An 18740-nucleotide genomic window follows, 5' to 3' on the forward strand; every position below is an offset into this window, starting at 1 on the left:
AGTGCCTTAAGAGTATTTGCTGCCATACTGTTCTAAAATTTATTTAACAAATACTTGTGGAGTAGCAGGCATACTTCTAACATCTCCACAACTATTAACCTTTTTAGTCTCCGTAACAACCCTCTTGGGACAGGTAACAGCATCTGCAGAGGGCTAACCCCAACGTCACAAGATGGGGTGCATAAAGATTTAAATTCCAGTAGGCATTTGCAGATATCACATTGCCCTCTCTGGGACACGTAACTGGAATTTCCACACATCGGGGGATTCCTGTTGTCTCCCAAAGAAGGGATGAAAACCTGTGAGGGGCACCTGGGTGGCTCAGTCGTTAAGCGTCTGCCTTCGGCCCAGGGTGTGATCCCAGGGTCCTGGGATCGAGCCCTGCATTGGGCTCCCTTCTCTGCTGGGAGCCTGCTTCTTCCTCTCCCACTCCCCCTGCTTGTGTTCCCTCTCTCGCTGGCTGTGTCTCTCTCTGTCAAATAAATAAATAAAATCTTAAAAAAAAAAAACCACGTGAATGGGAAGAGTTGTTCAAGATTCTCAGTCCCTCTTTAGGATCGCAGGTGGGGGTGGATGCCGTGTGTGATTGAGTGTGTGGGTGAAGCTGCCAGAACACAGCTTCCTTGCAGTCTGTCCCGGGATTCAGCAAACAGAGGTCTTGAAGTAACGAACCGTTCAGCACGGAAAGCTCCTGAGTGGGCAAGGGGAGTCTATCCAGCCTTTGGGCCTGGCCGCATGCACGCCAATTCTGGCCCTTCCTACAATCTCCGCCCAGATTTAAAGATCCTTCATACTGTTTGAAGAGGTGAAGGAGGCCTGGGCAGGGATCCACACCGGTGTCCAGAGCTAGGAGTACACGCTGATTTCCCCACAGAGACGCATGATGGCATGGTGGGGAATAGGATTTTATTGGGTTGTTAGTGGAGAGCACACGGGAGGGTGAATTCTAGGAAACAACAGACACTGGGACCAAGGTGGTGGTCACCTTAAGGAACAATAAATTATAAAATAAATTAAGGTGAGGAAGTCCCAAACAGGGAGGCAGCTGGGAGTACCTGGGGATTTCTTAGGAATGGAATTTGCAATTGGAAAGGGGAAATAAGAATTTCCAGCCCCCTCGCAAAGAGTGTGAAATGAACATTTTCAAGACCCCCCCCCAGGCTGGGAGTTGGGGTTTTGGGGCTCTAGGTAGAGGGAAGGTCTGGGCTCAGCCAAAGAGGGTGAAAGGGGCTGGTTCAGGGTCGTTCCTCCAGGAAGCGGTAGGTGGGGTTCTCATAGCCATGACGCTGCAGTTCACGCAGCTGCTGCTCCTCCAGGGTCAGCATGGGGTCCACCTGCAGTACGGGCCGGGAGGAACAGAGGGGCATAGGGACCTGACCGCAGACCTCACATTTCCTCTGTGCCCAGGCTCTGGAACCCCCCCGCCATCCCATGTGTTTGTCTCTCACCTCCACCACTCCATGGCTGATAGCCCCATAGGGCTTCTTCCTGCGCAAGAGCAGCAGGGAGAGGACGATCAGGGAGCCCCCACCTGCTCCCATGATCAGCAGCCCAGACACGGCCTCTCGGGACACACCTGTCCCGGCTGGTGCCTGCGCGGAGAGGACATGGGGCAGGGGACATCTTTGAGGCTCACCAAGGCCCTGTGTGGCTTTGGGAATCACAGCCTAGCTACTGACTTCTGACCTCTCCCCCTAGGTACCCAGAATAGTCCTCCTCTTACCAGCTCATCTCTCTGAATCTCCGATGAGTGGAAAGGAAAACCCCTTGGAACAGACACATTCACCTGGGGGAGCAGGAGGTGTCAGGGACTCAGGAGTCTGGGCCCCAGCCTCCTCCTCCCCTGGGCCCCGATAGGGCATCCCCCAGCCTTCTTCCCTAGGACCCCAAAGTCCATGTCCTCAGTCCCTTCTTCCCTCAGGCCAAGGAATCCAAACCCCTGACACCCTCCTCCTTCAGACCTTGGAGTCAAGGACCCCTCTCCCATCCACCCTCAGGCACCTATAGGTCTGACTTACCTTTCGCTCATACTGCTCCAGGGGGGACATCTTCTCTTTCCCAGGGGATGCAGCATCTTGTTCTGTGGACCCTAACCCCCAAGCCCTATCTTACTCCTGAGAGTTGAGAATGGTGTTACCCCTGCCTGAGAAGGCGGTCAGAAGGGGCACCGGACTCTACCCCTGCAGGTCTGGTGCTCCCCACACATGGACTCTTTTCCATTCTGGGCTTAGGGACTAGAGGGATTTGGTAGCTGGGGTCTATTCTGGGAGATACTCACCTTTTGGAAGGGCCATGGGGGTGTCTGCTGGCAGCCAGAGGAGGCAAGACAGGTGGAATAGTGAAGAAAGGAGGGCATCATCGAGGAAAGGGTGGAGACACACCCTCCCGGGGGGCCAAGGCCTACAGAGGCCTCCACAACCTTGGACATCCGTTTCTATCCTCTCCCACTCACTGTGGTGGCTAAGATACCCTCAGACTTTAGGGGATTAGACTTGAGGTTGGGTGCCTGTCCCCCAAAGTCTGGGGCTATCTATATTTGGGTTAACTCACCATCCTTGGAATCCAGAGGCTGCAGCCCACCCTTGTCTTCACTGCTGCCCCCTGGGGCGGGGGCTTCCAATTCATTGGGACCCAGGTGCTCAGAGTGGAGGAGCTCCTCTGAGGGGAACAGGCAGAAAGGGGGTCAAGATCGTGAGCATAGGGATGCCACAAAACAAAACTGGGTGAATAAATGGCATCCTAATAGTAGCGTGATCGGGCGTAGCCATAAGTGTGATCTGGGAAAGTGGGGAGCTAGATGCGGATGCCCCTTGGCGGGGAGGATGACGGTGGAAGTTTCAAGAGAACAGCTTCTTTAAGAGCAGGTTCAAGTGTGGGGTATCCGGGAGGAAGTCACAACAGATCTGGGGGCTGCGGTAGGTCACGCTTTCTGGTGTTCGTTCTCTCATGGGGGCCCCTTCCTTTGAATCTGGACTGGGTTTGTCACTTGCTTTAACCAACGGAAGGTGGAGCCCTGCCTTAAGGAGCCCTGGAACAGGAACCAGGGGTCACAGGCACTCACGGATCTGGGGCCGCAGCTCCTGAGCCAGGCGGGGGTTCTGGTCAAGCAGCCCCAGGCTCTGATTCATTCTTTCTTCAATGACTTGAAGGTGGGTCTGCACCTGGGGGGAGGTGAGCATGAAAGATGAACGGGGCAGTAGGGAAAGATCGGGAAACCGAGGCAGGGTGAAGCAGGAAGGTCAACAGGCCCAAAGAAAAGTAGCATATACAATGGACAGGAAGTACGGTACAAAGGCCAAAAATTGGGCCACAGGAGGAAGAAAACTGAAGGAGGAGAAGCAGAATAAAAGGAAAAGAAAAAGGTGTACAGCAGACAGGAAGTGAGGGGCTTGGAAAAGGAAGTAAGGCAGAAGGGAAAGGAGTAGTCACTGGGAAAAGTGCGCAAGAGACAATATAAGTACAGGATACAGGGAATATGGCATAGATGACAGGAAGCGGACGAGAGTGAGTAGGAGGAGCAGAAAGTAGGGTCTGAGGAAAAGAAAGTGAGGTTTCAGGGGTTACAGAAAAGGAAGTGGGATTAGAGGGTCCTATAGAAATGATGTGGTTCAAGGGCAAGACTTGGAGTTCGAAAGTGTAGAATGGGGAGTCAGAGACAGGGAGAGAACATCCAAGAAATAGGAATTGGGATCTGCGGGCACAGAACAAGGGCTACATGGAAAACAAGTGGGGTTAGGGAGAAAGGAGAGCGGAAGGACAGCAACAGGGTATAAGGCCTAAGAGAGGGATTCTGGGAAAGGAAGTAGGAATCCAAGGGACAAGAAGGGGGTCAAAGGCACAGGGGTGGTGGTGGAGGGGTGGGGGTGAGGGCAGTGTTCCAGGGTCAGGGAGTAGGGATCCAAGGGGCTGGAAAGGGTCCTAAGGCACAGAGGTGGGGGGTTGCCAGGGACAGGAAGGGCGTCCAAGGGACAGAAAGAGCGTCTAAGGGATGGGGTCCCAGACACAGGGGTCGAAGGGAGAACGGGGTATTCGGGAGCTGGAGGGAAGTGAGCACCTGGAAGCGCATCTGCTGGGCCTTCTCAGGGTCCACAGCAGCCACGTGCTGGAAATGCCTCAGCGTGTGCCTTTGCTCCTTCTGCTCGGCCCGCAGGTAACGCCGCAGTGCCAGCAGGACGCGCTCCGCCTGGGGAAGGGACGAAGGCTGCCTGGGCCTGCCCCAGACCTTCTCACCCCCGCCCTCTGCCCCCGTAGCTCCCACACCTGAGGCGGATCCCCCTGCAGAGCCGCCAGGAAACCTTCCAAGGCAGCCCGGCGCTGGTCATTGATAAGGGCGATGACTCGGGTGGCGTGGGTCTCCACCAGGCGCTGTCGCTCCCCAGACACCTGCTCCTCCAGGGTCTGCAGAATGGACTGGAAGTGCTGGCGAGGGCCAGGAAGGGTGAAGATGGGTGAAAGTCCGGGTCAAAGGCAGTCTGGAAAGGCAGGGCTCTAGAGCCAAGTTTGGGGGGAGGGTGCCGTGGGTCTAGGCATGGGTAGAATCGACCCTAGGGTGGGAGTAGATCACAGGTCACTGGCTGGAAGGGGTGGGGATACAAGGCCAGGCAGAGTGCAGGCAGGACCAGGCCAACTGGGAGCTGATCTGAGGAGGTAAAATGTACTGGGTTGGAACAATCTAGGAACTGAGCTGGCTTGTGTTCAGGGGAAATACTTTCCAAGTGTTATAGGACAGGTAAGGCTCTAGGCCTGGGCAGGGCCAACTGGAGATGGTCTGTGCCTGAACAGGATGAGAGGAGTGGAGCAGGAGTCAGGGAATGGGCTAACCTGAGCGAGGCCTAAAGGTGACAGGTGAGTCACGGGGCTGGGCCTGGTGAGGAAGGACTGAGTAAAAGTGAGAGCAGAGGGGTGGGACCAGAGTCAGGGGGAGGGGCCTGAGAAGGCCGGGGCTGCTTCTGCAGGGGCTCAGCTGTGGACGACCACGAAGCTGGCCCTCAGAGGTAAGGATCAAGTTAAGAGTAGGCAAAACACAGCCAGTCTGAGGAGGAGAGAAATGTCAGGTCAGACATAGGCCGAGAGGGGTGGGGCCAGGAGAGACTGATATCACCAGGAAGGGGTGGAACCGAGTGAGGTGGGAACCAGGCCAAGACCAGGTGTGGGACGTCCCAGGTAGTGGATGCGCGAGAGTCAGACAGGCTGGAGGGCGTCCTACCTCATTCAGGGCCTGTCTGTCAGCCTTCGGCAGGTTCTTGGACTGGTTGTCTGCCATGGCCCATTCACGCATCACCTAGTATCAAGGGGAGCTTCAGGATCCTGGAATCTACCCTGCTCTGCCCAGTGAGCCCCCCAATCTGTCTTCAAGACTTCGGAGGCTCCAGATCTCTTAGGTCCCACTGGCTCTTGGGTTCATAAGAGGTTAAGGCTCTGAAGGATTTTCAAGTAGAAGAATACAGTGTGCCAGAGTTTCCCTAGAATCTTGGTGGCATCTCAGTGGGATTCTAGGTAGGTCAGGGATCCCTGATCATCCTAGAGGTGGTGTTGAGGTCCAGGGTTTGCTGGGGGCTTGGGGAGTCCTTGGAGGCAGCCTCAATGTGCGCCTGTGTTTATTTAGGGAGTTCTGTGTTGTGGGAAATCCTGGGGCTCCAGGACCATCACCTCATTAATCTGGCGCATCCTACGTTCCTCCAGGTCCATCTTGGCCCGCAGGAACCCCTCATGCTCGCTGATTTCTCCAGGCATGCCGAAGTACACATCCACACCATCTGTGGGCCTTGGGGTGGTGGTCACTGCAAGGCCAGGAACCAGGGAATCAGCCTGAAGCCCATCTCCAGGTCACCTTCCCTCCTGGAGAACTGCATTTCCTAGAGCACACTGGAGGCCACCATGTGTCCACATAACCATAGCTGCTGTGGGGCATCATGAGAGATCTGGTTCTGAACTGGGCCTGTTCTTGCAAAGGTTAGGAACACATTATACCATCCTTCAGCTTCCCCAAAATAACCCGTAGGAACAACCAGAGGGCTCCTCCACCTCCAGGTGCCCCCAAACCAACCCCATCCTTTGCAGTCTTCACAGGACAGCTCTTCCACCTCTTCTTTATCCAAGGTTACTCCCATCCCTTCCATTCCCCCCCAGTTGGGTCTCTCCCCAACAGGTCCCTCCTAAAGATGCCCCTACACCAAGGGAGCAAAGGTGCTCCCTTAAAGCATCCTTCCTCCAGGGTAGAGGGAACTAAGGGTCCAGAGACCGTCTCACCTTTGCTGACCCCTGCAGGGCTATGGGAGCTTGAGGGTAGAATTCTTTCCTCCTCTTCTTCCTCTTCAGCCCTTGGGGGCTCCACAAAATAATCGTCTACTGGCTGTAGGAAGGATTCCTCTTCTTCCTCATCCTCACCCCCCTCTACTCTGCCCCCTAGGGGCCAGGACCGGGTGGAGGGGTCTCTGAGGGAACAGAAGACTCAAGGCAATGAGAATCTGAACCCCGCCCCCAGGCTTCCATTTCCTGCCTCAGGAGCCTTGTGATGGGCATGGAGGGTCCCCTCCCACTCACCCAACTGCTGTCCCAGATGGATCAGGGGTCACCGGAGGGGGGCAGCACACATACTCCACACCTCGGAACCGATCTGTGCCACAGGGCAAAAGCATGCCCGAGCCATGCAGGATGAGGCCCTGAGAACTGCAGGCCTGTGGGAAGAGTAGGCCCAGATGCCAGGATTGTGGGTTAGGAGAGGGTAGAGAGGAGCTTGGATGCCTAGGTCTTGGGGACTGATGGGGCTGTAGCCTGGATTCCTGATTCTGTCCCAGTGGGAAGAGGGGGCTGAGGCCCAGACTCAGGTTCCGGAGGGGACTGGACTCCTGGGTTCTGGGGGGTGAGGATGGATGGGCCAGGGTCCTGACCTCCTGTGCTTCCTGATGCCTCCGCGTGGAACTCTCACACTGGTCCATGCGCTCCTGATGCAAGAACCGGCAGCCTTCAGGCACCAGCAGGGCTTCGCTCACAAATTCACCTGCTGGGGAATGGTGGGGGGGAGGGCACCACAGTGAGACCTTCCCACAGACACTAGCTCCACCCTCCTCAGAATCCAGGCATTTTATTCTCAGAGATTTCTCTGCCCCACTCTGGCATCAGACGTCCAGATCTCTAATGTGAACCTGAGTCCAGGGCCCAGAATCTCACCCCTGGGAGACCCCCCACTTCTAATCCCCTCCCCCAGCCTGTGACTCACGCAGGCAGCGGAAAGGCACAACCTGGTGGTGGGGGTGGGCACAACGGCCACCTCGGGCACCCCCGCACCAGCGCTCCATGGGGATGGCCTGTGTCGCCTGTTCCACACGCGCAATCTGCAGCTCCGGGTACATCTGGGGGCACCGGGTAGGGGCGATCAACCCACAGCCTCGCCCCTGCCAGCCGTGCTTCTCCACTGGCCATGTCCCTTTTCAAGGCTCTAGTGATCTCCCTAGGCTCTGCTTCTCCATAGAATCGGTCTGAAGATATCTAAGCCAGCAGGCCCCCTACCCACGCCCCCAGTAGCTCTCCCTCGGAAGCCCCGCCAACCACCCAAAAACCCACCTCTCTCCTGGTCACCTCTGTCCCCTCCCCCAATAGGTTTGGCCCTCCTTTAAGCCTCACCTCTTCCTCGGTTTGGCTTCTCAGGAAGCATCCCCTCTTTTTGTATTAGAACTGCCTTTTCGTAGCCACGCCTCCTAGCTTTCCGCTCTCATTGGGCTCCACCCCTTCTCCTACCTTGCTGGTCCAAAAGGTCTTTTTTCTTAGCCCCGCCTCTCCTTTGGCCACGCCCACCTATACCCCTACTCTTTAAGGAGCCCACCACAGATTGCTAAACTCCGTCTCTTCACTGGTTACCGTCCTTAGCTGTCCCTCTTTGCACGATTCTCCGTTCCTGACCTAGTTTCTCAAAAACAGGTCCTGCCCTATCTTAAATTCGCCTCTTTCTTGGCCACGCCCCCTAGCTTTCCCTGCCTTCCTAGAGCCTTCATTCTCCCTGGACCATGCCTTTTGTACCACTAGCTTCTTTTGGGAGACGCAGCCTAGTCTCCGAACCACTTTCCCGCTGACCACGCCCCTCCCAGTAGGTCCCGCCCACCTGTCTGCAGTATTCCAGCACGCGTTGCGGGTCCCGGAGACAGCGTCGCGAGCGCTGTGGGTCTGGTTCCCAGCGGCCGGTGCGCAGGTCCCGGTGAAGGGTTAGGTGCCCGCACAGTCCGGCAACCTGGGCCGACCCCGGGGCCTGAGGGTCGGGTCGGAGGGGTCAGAGAGGGCCCTGGGAAGCTGGCACGTGGGTCCCCTGGATCTTTGCTCCTTAGGACCGAGGGGTTCGGACCCCCAGCACCAGCCCCCTCCACAAAGCATCGCGCACCCGCCTCCTAAGAGGTACAGTTCCTCGGGAAACAGCTCCCACAGGGCGGGGGCGCCCCAGCTCTCCCGTTGCTATGGCGACCCGGGTCCCCCGGGAGTCTCGCGGCTTTGTCGCCCCGGAGACAGGCTCCGCCCCCACCCCGGCGCAGCCGCACTGGAGCCCGAAGGGGTTAAAACTGAATCGCGGGGGAGGAGGCCAGAACCCAGGCGTTCTGGCCCCTCCTCCCTCCATCCCTAGCTCAGGGTCCCCCTCTCCAGTGCAAAGACGACAAGGCCTGGCTTCAGGGCCCTGCAGGCCTGGACACCAATCCTTTGAGGGCTGGAGAGCAACATCCCAGGTCGGGGGTTGGTGGCTGAAGACCTAGACTCCTGGGTTCTGGGAGGCTGAGGGGGCCCTCAAATGGGTCCAGAGGATGCAAGGGGCCAACATTCTTGGATCCAGGTGTCTTACTGTCTGGTGGGTCCCATGTTCAGATGGGAAGGGGTTGGGGCTGAGTCACCTAGGTCAAGAGGGTCTGAGGGGGCTAGACTTTGGGCACCAGAGGCTCTGGAACAGCCAGGTCCTAAGCTAGGGGCGCGAGGCGGCTGGAAGGACAGAAGATGGGGATGCTGGGGCCTGAACTCCTAGGTTCATGAATGCCTAGTGCCGTTAGGGGCGTATGGGGGCTGGCCACTTGGCTGGAAAGACTGCGCTTTCTGCCCTGGACGTGTCCGCGTCCGGGTCCAAAGCCCGGTCCCGCCCCTTCCCCCATCCCCCAGGACCCGGCCGGGCCTCACCTCGGCCGCGCCGGGGCTCCCACCGGCCAGGCTCCCGACGGCGAGCTGCGCGCGCAGAAGGAGCAGCAATAGCGGCAGCAACAGCGGCAGCGGCGGCGGGCCCCGGCGGCGGCCCGGACCGCGAGCGGCGGGGCTGGTGGGCCCCATGTCCCGGCCCTCGCGCCCTCACGTCCCAGCCAGGACAATAGCGTGGCGGCTCTGCGCAAAGTGGAGCAGCTCGGGAACCCCGGGTGGGAGCCAGCGCCAGGCCCCCGCCTCCTAGAGATTCCGGGAGCCCCACCCCATGCAAGGGCCTAGCCGGGAATCTGGGTCATAGGTTCCGCCGTTTTGAGCCTTTCCTCGGGACCCTCACCCCCAGCTTTCTCTTCCCTCACACCCAGACACTCACAAATCAGCCTTCTCTTCCAGGCATGCCAGCATTGGAGACCTCTCCCCCCAGCAAATTCCTCTCTTGAGGTCCCAGGAATACAGGCCTCGGAAATTTCCCTAATCAAGGACACAGCAGTTGAGACCCAGTCCCCTTCTCACTCAGACCCAGGAGTCTGGGCTGCAGGCACCTTTATTTTCAAGACCAGAGACTAAGCCCCTGCCCTTTTTCCCTAAGACTCAGGGAGTTCTGCCTTCTGTTCTGCTTTCCAAGGATCCCAGGTGTCTGGACCTTTAATTCCTAGCTCAAGGATTCATAAACCAAAGCCCCCAGGCCCTTTCTTTAAGAATGACCTGAGCCAGGTGCCCAGCACTCCAGGAAAAGGGTCTCAACCCATCCTTGCTTTAAGGACCATGGCATTTCTATTCTCACACCCCTAGCCTCCCCCTCCCCACCTCCTCTTCAGGGCTCACTGCTTTGTCTCCTCAAATAACTAGAATTCTGTCTTCCCCAAGCCAAATGGAGTAGCCCTGTCATGTACATGTAGATGTATATCAAAAGAGCCTGGAGTGCTAAATGGGTAGCAAAGGACTGGGAGGTGGCTCATGGTTTTGTTCCTACAGCCACTTCATTGCCTAGGGTAGAGGAAGGGCCTTGGGGCAGATTCAATGGACCCCTTCCTTGTGGAGGGTAACAATGCTAGGAGAATCCCCGAGACACATTCACTTCTCAACCTTTTTTTTTATTAAACATAAATATTCTCATCCCCAGATTCCACCCCCACCCACCCCACCCTACTCCCCTCTTCTCATGACAGTTCTCACCCTGTCCTCACTCCTTGGATTCAATTCTTCCAGGGCCTTTAAGGAAATTGGGAAGAATCAAGATAGTGCCATCTTGGGTTCCCAGAGAGTGAATGGCCATCTTGGCTGCACTTTCATTGGCCAAGCAAAGTGCCCATCAGGGAGAACCAGGACAGGGCCTGGCCTGGCTTCCATCTAAATCTGTCCTATATTGCCTGTCTTCTCAACACAGGTGGTCATTTTGAAATCTCTTCTTTCAATGTCTGGAAATAACTTCCACCCTGCCCCTAACTCCTATCACACCCCCTGTCCCCATCCCTCTACAAAGAGCCCATCTGCCATCTTGAATCCCTTTTACACAGGGGAATAGTTGGTGAGTGACCACTTTGCTCCCACTTGGGGCAACCCCTTTGGCTGACCTGACTGTACACCAGTGATCCAGACAATTGTAATGATCTTTCTCTCCCATCAATGTTCAGTTTTGGAGGAGGAAGGTCACCAACTTGTTCTGGTTCCTCAGAAATCAGGACAATCCGTTGTGGCAAGTTGAAGATTCCAGGACTCTTCACTTGGTGAGGTGTCATACATGAGTCTGGAGACGTGGGTGGCTAGGTATGGGGAAGGCAGCATATGGGAAGGGTGGAGTCCTGGGGGCCAGATCTGGGGGTCCAACGGATGTAGGTTTGCTGTAGCTGGTAAAAGCTCGAGGGTGGGGTGTGGTGAGATAACCTGCCCGAGCTCTATACAGTCTGCAGGGGGGGACCATGCCTAGGTGTGAGTTGAAATCATAGAAGGTAGGAGTCCCTGGAGGTCCGAGGGGGGAGGGGGGCGGCAGAAAGAGGCCTCCTCCAGTGCCTTCACCAAGGCTCAGGCTCACACTGACTCCTCGGACCTTGTAGTAACCATTGGTTGGATCCTGAGGGGACAAATGGGATTTGTTAAGTTATGTGAGTATATAAAGGGGGGGAGGTTAGGGTCCCTAATGGAGAGACACACTTAAAGCAAGACCTAGAGAGAGACAGAAAGACAGAAATAGGAGCAAGCAGAGACCCAGAGACAGAGATAGACATATAGACTGATAGGAAGACCAAGTGGGACAGAAAAACAGTGACAAGAGACAAAGGGACAGAAGGAAATGGGCAGAGAAAGGCAGCAACAGAGGGATATAGGCCTGCTAAGTCCTGGTGGTGTGGAAGGAGATGCAGCGGGGAACAGAGAGATTGAGACCAAGTCATTCATTCATCTGCCCCCAGCCCCAAGGCTCTGATTCTGTGTGATGCCTTATGCTGTTGCTGGAGGTGACTCTCATGGGGAGAGACTGGGGTTCCCTGCCTTCAAGGAGATCCCAGGCCAAAGAGGACGTGGCAAATCCCCAGAGTCCAGAGGCGTCAGGGTAGTGATGGGGGAAGGACAGGCAGAGGGATAAGGCTTGATGGAGAAGCACAAGCAGGATTTCAGGGCTGGGATAGGAAGCCAGGACAGAGTGGTCCCGGTTGTGACAGGCGGAACACAGTATCATCAGGGCTGTGATGAGGGAAGCATGGGCTTTCTAGAACAAGAAATGTTTGAGTGGAGACCAGAGGAATATAGGACAGAATTAGGTAGGTATGGGAAAGAAAGTAGTGTTTCAGGCCCATAGAGTGGCATGTGCTACGTACAGAGGAGAAGAGATGGGCTCTGGGCTGGGGACTGAGGTCAGTGGAGCTCAAAAGAGGGTACCCCAAAGGAGGGGCAGGGGAGATGTGAGGCCAGTGTGGGACCTGGTAGGTGGAAGGGGCCTGGCAGAGGCATCCAGGAGGCCTGAGGTGGGACTGTGATGGGAAAGCTCAAGAGAGAGGCCAAGGCTGGACAGATTTGTGGGTGTAATCAGCAGGTGTGCCAACAGGCTGTAGAGGTGCGTGAAGTAGCCCAGGAGCAGGAAGAGCAGGTGAAGGGGGCTAGGTCCCAGGTCTGGGGGCAACAGATTAAAAAAGGAGGGGACCAAGTAGGGAGAGATCTGGAGACTCAGTGAAGGGAACCCTTCCCTTTCCAACACTCACCTTGCTTTCCAGAGCCCCCTCCTCATCCAGAACCAGGTCACTGTGTTCCTTGTGCACGATGGGGCCCTGGGGTAGGGTGCGTAGTGAGAGGGAGTGCTCAGAGGGTCCTCCTGGCCCAGTGCCAGACCCTGACAACCCTTAGCTGGACAGTAGAGACTGGGCAGGAGGGACCAAGAGTCTTTGGAGCTGGGATGTGGACTCAAGAAAAAGGGCCCTGGGGACATATTTGTTCTAGGGGATAACTGGGTCAGGGGCATATTTGGACTTGGGGGACATTTGAACCTGGGGTCACTTGTTGGGACTCAGACCCTCTTTGAGTTGGGGGGCCCACTTGGGACTGGGAGAACAGTTGGGACCAGTCACTAATTTTTCTAGAGGCAGAGTTGGGTCTGGGGACCCTGGCATCTTACCCGGTCCTCGCCGCTGCCTGTCTCCTCCTCCTCGGGGCCTTGAGAACTGGAGCCATCACTGCTGCCTGGGATTCGCACCAGGTTCTTTTGCTTGGGGAAAGAGGCTGAAACCAGAGACAGTGAGGCAGTAGAGATAAGAGATGGGGCAGGGTCACAGTTTGTGGAGACCAATGAGCAGGAAGAAAGAGGACTGGGTTGGGTCAGGAGGCTGGGAAACAACGAGAACCTGGGAGGTTAAGGAGCGTGACCCTGAGAAGATGGACATAGGGCTTGAGGGAGGAATCAGGGCCTGAAGGTGAGCCAAGACCAGAGAGGTGGGACTGGGGCCAGGTCAAGTCCAGGTCAAGGCCAGGTCAGTCAGTGGTGCCGGGGGAGGGAGGGTTAGGGGTTGGTACTGAGGCAGGGCTCAGTCACTGACCTTTGCCATGGTGCCAGCAGCAGAGGGTCACCCCAATGATGACCATAAGAAGAGTCATGGCTGCAGCAGCCACTCCAGCCACAATCCGCACAGTGGGCAGCAAATCTACAGGGAGGAGAGTGGGTGTTCTGAGGAGGCTAAGTATGAGGCCCAGGAGGAACTGGGGAACAGGGATTCAGGGCTTGCTTGGGCTGGAGTCTCTGGGTTCAAAAGGTCACCAAGTTTGGGGATACCCAAGTTTGTAGTCCCTAGATTGGGGTCCTTCAGGTTTAAGGGCTCTTGAATTAGGGGTTCCGCAAGTTTAAACTCCCTGGCTTGAGGGGGTCCTAGAGTTTGAGCGTTTTTAAAATTTGCAATTCCCCATATTTGGAGCTTCCTTTCTTTGGGGTCCCTAAGTGTAAGGGGGTCTCTCAGTTTATAATTACATATTTACATATTTAAAGGAATTTACTGTTTTGGGGGTCTCAGGATTCAAGGGACTTGTAGTTTTGAGGCTTTCAAGGTTTGAGGCAAATGCAACATTTGTAGGTCCTTGGTTTAGAGATTGTGGCGTTTTGGGGGTTTGGGATCCTCAGATTTGGAGTCTTTAGGCCCAGGATCTCACCTCTACGGCCCAGGCTAACCTGGGTGCCTGCTTCACCCAACCGGTTCCTGGCACTGCAGTTGAAACCCCGGCTAAAGTCGGACTCCTGGGTCCCCGAAATGTGTAGCACAGAGATCAGGGCTGTGCCCTGTCCCCCGCGGCCCTCTGGGGCTGGGAATGTCTCCACCAGGAACCGACCCTGCGACCCCGCCGCCAGAAAGCCCTCATCCCAAGACCAGACCTGGGGGCACAAAAAAAGGAAAGTCATTAAGGAGATTGGAAGGGGAGGGAAGGAGGGACAGGGTTTCTGTCATTGCAGTTTTGGAGGTCGGGCTGGGAGGTCAGGGATCACGGCTGGACCGTTCATTACAGCGGGGACATTTCCTTACCACGGCATCTGGGGCTGGGGATGCGAAGACTAGACATTGGAGGCGGGCGGGGCCCCTCAAGAAGGCGGGCGCAGAATGCAGGGCGGTCACAATCGGGGGAGCTGGTTTGGAGATTGTGGACTAGTCAGATAGAGGTCCTGCCCTCGGAAACTCCAATTCTCAACAAGCCGGGGCCAGGTCTTGGCCCTCTCCACTAAAGCCAATCATGCAGGCCACGCCCCACAATAAACTCCGAACCTCTCAGAGGCTCCCCTTCGCTAAGTCCGGTTCCTACCCCACCCCCCGGCCCCGCGGTCTACAAAGCCTGCCTTCTCAAGGCCACGCGCACTCCCGTTTCGAGCTCGCCCGCTCTGCCTGCTCCCAGTCCCGCTCCGCCCGGTCTTCTAGGGAGCGCCGCTTTCTCACCGTTCACAGTCAACCTAGCCTCCGCAGCGCCGCCCCCCAGGCCCGAGAGCCCCGGCTCAGCCCTGCACACGTAGTCGCCTGCATCCTCGGGCCCCACCGACGGAAGACGCAGCGTGGGGCCGGAGGCCAGCACCTGGGATAGGGTAGGGGAGTCAGAGGCAGGACCTTGAGAGGAAGCCCCATCCACCGCCACCCACGGCCACAGGCCCCAGATCGGGTCTCACCTGCGCGTCCCCGCTGCGGGACCAAGTTACCCGTGGGAGCGGGTTCCCGCGCCAGGCACAGCTGAAGGAAGCGTCTTCCCCTACGTCTACTGACAAGGGCTCTGGCCTTGCCTGCAGAACTGGCCCGACTGGAGGAGAGAGAGGAGGCGTCGCTTGGCCGGGGAGGGATGCAACGTCTGACCCGGGATCAGCCACTCAGAAACGACACCCTCAAGGGCCCAAGTATAGGCGGGCGGTCCACAGCAACTCGGCTCACACTCTCTGCTCACACGCCCCGGGCCCGCCCCCGCCCCGCCTCGACCCCGTCGCACCGACCCAGCACGGCCAATCCCGGCCTACATCCTATTCCGGCTCCACCTCCTCCCGCTGCCCGTCGCAACCACGCCCCACTCTAGCCCCTGGCCCTTTACAGTCAGCCCCACTTTGGCCACACCCAGGGCCCCGCCCCGGCTCACACTGCACATCCAGCGCGGTGCTGCGGTTGGCGCTACCCACAGCGTTGCTGACCTCGCAGGACACCGGCTCAGTCAGGAATGAGGCGTCTGCCACGACCTCCAACATCGGCCCGCGGGCCCCGAGCACCGGGGAGCCTCCCTTTGCCCACCTGCGGAGGGAGTGGGGCTGTTCGTGTTGTCCCTGTTCCCCGGGCACACCCACTCACGTCCCAATCTCAGTCCTCCGCAAACCCGTGCTCCGGGCTAAGGAGAGGTGACCTTCGTGCTCACCTATAGCCCGTGACAGGAGGTTGGGCTGTGGCCTGGCACAGGAAAGTGACCGTCTCTCCCTCCAGCACAGTCTGTGGTTCTGCAGACAGAGTCACCACTGGGGGATCTGTGGAGGTGTGTCATGGTCAGTGGTGGACAAGGACCTGGAACACCTCCATGGAGCAACTGAGTCCAATGCCCAGCCTCTTACAGGCTGGGTCCCCCGTCTCCTGTTCCTTTTGAGCTAGGAGCCCAGGACTCCAGTTCCCAATTCAACCAGGGCTCAGGTCCACAAGCTCCTCCTTCCTCATACCCTGGAGTCTAGCCTCAGGCCCCCTTTTCCCCAAGGGCCTCTGGCTTAAGGGCCAGTGTCCAACTGCACTCACACTGCAGGCTCAGTGTGATAGCTGTATCCTTCCCCGACGGCAGGGCCTGGCTCCGGGCCCGACAGACCAAGGTGGCTCCATCATCGTGGCTGGAAGGAGTCAAAGATAAGATGCTCTCCACTGACCCAGTGGTTCCTTCCTTCGGCAGGGTCTGGAGATTATGAACAATAATGATTTTATCTACCCCTTATATAGTGTCACTTCTAAGCCTTTATTTAATCTTCACAATCACCCTATGAAGTGAATATTATTGTCCCTATTGTACAGATAAGGAAACTGAGGGACCGAGAGGTTAAGCAACTTGAATTCAAGACCAATCAACTAGCAAGTGGCTGAGCCAGGATTTGAACCTGGGTAGTCTGGCTCTGGAGTCCTTACCCTTAAACACATACCAAGGGTCCCAACAGTTGAACCTCTTCCCTCCCATGCCCCTCTCTCCTCTGGATAAGCCTGTGATCTGAGTGGACCCCAAATTTCCCTCAATGGGCAAGACATGCATAGGGATTTGGACCTGACCTGGTGGAAGGTGGTCCCATCCAGCCGGATCCCATCTCGGAACCACAGCAGCTCAGGGGTGGGGCGGGCATCCCCATGGCTCCGACAGGTCAGATTCGCAGGAACCCCAGCCACTAGAGACACACAGGGGCCGCCCAGCACCTGGGGGGCTTCTGGGGGCACTGTGGGGTGGATTGGGGTCAGAGCTGGATCCTGGGCCCAGAGACCCCAATCTTCCCAGCTCTCACTGACCACCCCTCTGGGCTCCCTGGATTCTGATACTCAGCTAGCACTGGCTGTCCCCCTGGGCTTCCCAGGGACAAGTGAGCTGTGTCCTCACCCAGCACATGCAGTTGGGCTGGTCGAGAGCGGAGGCCTGCTTGGGTAGCCTGACATTCATATGATGCTTGATCCTCTAGCTCCACGGGCTTAATGTAAAGGTCGTGCTGGCCACTGGCTGCATTCCCCGATATCCAGTACCGGGACCACCCTGCAGTTAATCAAGGGGCAGTCACACCATGGTTCTGAGTTCCTGGCCCCAGACTCCTTCCCCAGGCATCCCACACCAGAAAGACCCCAAAAGTGGGTGCTGGGCCAGAAAGACTCTAACCCCCTCCCAATCCAGAGTATGGCAAACTTGGGGGTGGGTGAAAAGGTCAGAAAAAAGCAAGAAAACAATTACCATAGACGTCAGATTAGACACTACCTCTGGGGTGAGCAGAGGGCTATGGTAGGAGAAAGGAATAAGGAAGGTTTCTGGGGAGCTGACAATGGATGTGAGTAGTAGTTAAATGAGTGTCTACTTTAGAACTATTTGGCAAATCTTCCCTTTATGTTTTATGTGCATTTCTGCATTTATGTAATATTTTATAATGCAAATAAAAATCCCCTACTCCCCAAGGAAGAAGCTAAAACTTCAGTTCTCCCGGGTGTTTATCTGAGCCCAACAATTTCCCAAATTTGAAAATATCAAAATAGAAACTTCATCTACAGCCCAAGCCCCACACCTCCACCTGAAGCCAACCCTTCCTGGGTAGAGAGAACAGTCTCACCTGGCAGGTCCCTTTCACCCCCTAGAGCCAGCCCATCCTTCGTCCACTGAACCAGCCCCCAGTATTCGCCCAGGGCACAGGGCAGCCGGGCCTCCTCCCCCAGCAGTGCCACCAGGTCATCTGGTTGTTGCAGGAAATGGGGCGACAGACCTAGGAGGATCGGGTGAGGGGAGCAGGGTTGAGTTTAGCAATGAGCTTAGCTCCCTCATTCAGGACCCAGGAGTCCAGCCTCCCAGAGTTCTCCTGCAGACCTAGGAGTCTGAGCACACCCCCCCCCACACACACACTGTTCCATCTACCCCAGTAAAGAGGAAACTGGCAAACAATCCTCCCCCAAATTCACCCGCCCCTCGAGGTACCTGCATGCCCTCGGAGGCAGAAGAGGAGGATGAGGAGGGCGGGGACCAGCATTCTGAATCTGTCGCCCAAGATCCCGCAGACTTGGGGTTGCACTGGCTTCCTTGCTAACTCCCTCCTCAATGGCACACCTCTTATCACCCTGGTCGGAGCTCCTTTCGCGCCCGACTCTTCGCCCCAGGCTAGGAACCACCCCGTTTCTGGCCTGGAGCTCCCCAAGTATGCCCAGCCGCAGGCTCCAACACTCTGAAACACAGGCGGTTTCCGCGCCCTCGGTGTCTGAGAGCTCCGGGAGGGCCTGATCCCACTCGCCCCGCCCCCTGGGAGACCCGCCCCTTCCCATTGAGAAACTCCCGCGGCCGAGACTTGGACGAATGCGGGCACCGCAGGGCGGGGTCTCCCCGCGGGCGGGGGCCCCAGCTAAATTGGGGTCTGGGAGCCGGAACACCTGGGTCGCAGGAGGGCGTCGGGCTGGGTTGTACACCTGCACCCTGCCAGGCTTGTGGGGGGCATGGCGGGGGAGAGAGTGGAAGAAACTTGCTCAGCCTAGGTCCTGGAGGGAATGCGCCGAGTGGAAACGGAGCTATAAATGGGAGCCCCTGGGGCTTCGCTAGTTTCCGCGCCTTGGGGAGGCGGGGCCCGGGGCTCCCGTGGGCCTGCGGGTCAGGGAGAGGACACCGGGGTGCCTGGGAGCAACTGGGACCCTTGAGAAGAGGAGGGGGTTCAGTGTTCGCCTCAAAATGTCAGCTCAAAATATCCCTCTGCCTGCCTTGTTACCGCTGCAAGACATAGCACCGTCCAAGTATCTAGGAATCCAGGCCCCCAGCTCCTCCTTTCCCGAGACCTCGCAGTCCAGGCTCAGCCCCTCATCCCACTCGACTGTGGTTGCCGGGCGACGGCTGGGAGGCGGCGGTGCCCGAGCTGGGCCAGGCAGGGAGGCTGGGAACCGCGCAGCTTGTCC

General features: G+C 57.2%; 2 protein-coding genes across 6 annotated transcripts; both read right to left on the reverse strand.

Moving 5' to 3' along the window:
- Positions 1-886: 886 nt before the first annotated feature.
- On the reverse strand, positions 887-9315 carry APLP1 (amyloid beta precursor like protein 1). 4 transcript variants are annotated; one of them, XM_034638284.1, is made up of 17 exons: positions 9148-9315; positions 8099-8242; positions 7220-7352; positions 6891-7000; positions 6544-6677; positions 6250-6434; positions 5650-5780; positions 5207-5281; positions 4261-4419; positions 4055-4183; positions 3062-3161; positions 2551-2658; positions 2279-2305; positions 2019-2089; positions 1724-1786; positions 1449-1592; positions 887-1334 (listed from the first exon to the last, which is right to left on the reverse strand). In XM_034638284.1, the coding sequence occupies exons 1-17, from the start codon at positions 9292-9294 to the stop codon at positions 1236-1238; spliced, it is 1959 nt and encodes a 652-aa protein (XP_034494175.1). In that variant the 5' UTR covers positions 9295-9315; the 3' UTR covers positions 887-1235. The 4 variants fall into 4 exon arrangements, with proteins under 4 accessions (XP_034494175.1, XP_011225462.3, XP_034494174.1 ...); XM_011227160.3 differs by having other exon boundaries at positions 2279-2302; positions 6891-7003; XM_034638283.1 differs by having other exon boundaries at positions 6891-7003.
- Positions 9316-9335: 20 nt separating this feature from the next.
- KIRREL2 (kirre like nephrin family adhesion molecule 2) lies at positions 9336-18041 on the reverse strand. Of its 2 annotated transcripts, XM_011227100.3 has the most exons (17): positions 17782-18041; positions 17423-17572; positions 16711-16860; positions 16392-16552; positions 15876-16026; positions 15511-15616; positions 15241-15389; positions 14786-14913; positions 14562-14694; positions 14157-14257; positions 13789-14008; positions 13185-13289; positions 12767-12870; positions 12357-12422; positions 11195-11233; positions 10737-10925; positions 9336-9633 (listed from the first exon to the last, which is right to left on the reverse strand). In XM_011227100.3, exons 1-17 carry the CDS (start codon positions 17831-17833, stop codon positions 9532-9534), a joined length of 2106 nt encoding a protein of 701 aa, XP_011225402.3. In that variant the 5' UTR covers positions 17834-18041; the 3' UTR covers positions 9336-9531. The 2 variants fall into 2 exon arrangements, with proteins under 2 accessions (XP_011225402.3, XP_011225400.2); XM_011227098.3 differs by lacking the exon at positions 9336-9633 and having other exon boundaries at positions 10293-11233.
- Between the last annotated feature and the right edge of the window lie 699 nt (positions 18042-18740).

The sequence above is a fragment of the Ailuropoda melanoleuca genome, chromosome 12 (genome assembly GCF_002007445.2).
Source record: "Ailuropoda melanoleuca isolate Jingjing chromosome 12, ASM200744v2, whole genome shotgun sequence".
NCBI classification, from domain to species: Eukaryota; Metazoa; Chordata; class Mammalia; order Carnivora; family Ursidae; genus Ailuropoda; species Ailuropoda melanoleuca.

Bases quoted from the DNA above. Each gene is read 5' to 3' on its own strand.
- KIRREL2 (XM_011227098.3), bottom strand. From the start codon at position 17,833: ATGCTGGTCCCCGCCCTCCTCATCCTCCTCTTCTGCCTCCGAGGGCAT. The intron at 16,861-17,422 runs GTGAGACTGTTC...GATTAACTGCAG, and splicing joins GGGTGAAAGGGACCTGCCAG to GGTGGTCCCGGTACTGGATA. The intron at 14,258-14,561 runs GTGAGAAAGCGG...TCTCCAAACCAG, and splicing joins GGCTAGGTTGACTGTGAACG to CTCCCCCGATTGTGACCGCC.
- APLP1 (XM_034638283.1), bottom strand. From the start codon at position 9,294: ATGGGGCCCACCAGCCCCGCCGCTCGCGGTCCGGGCCGCCGCCGGGGC. The intron at 4,420-5,206 runs GTAGGACGCCCT...GGCCCTCGCCAG, and splicing joins ACAGACAGGCCCTGAATGAG to CACTTCCAGTCCATTCTGCA. The intron at 2,306-2,550 runs GTGAGTTAACCC...TCTGGCTGCCAG, and splicing joins GCCTCTGGATTCCAAGGATG to CAGACACCCCCATGGCCCTT.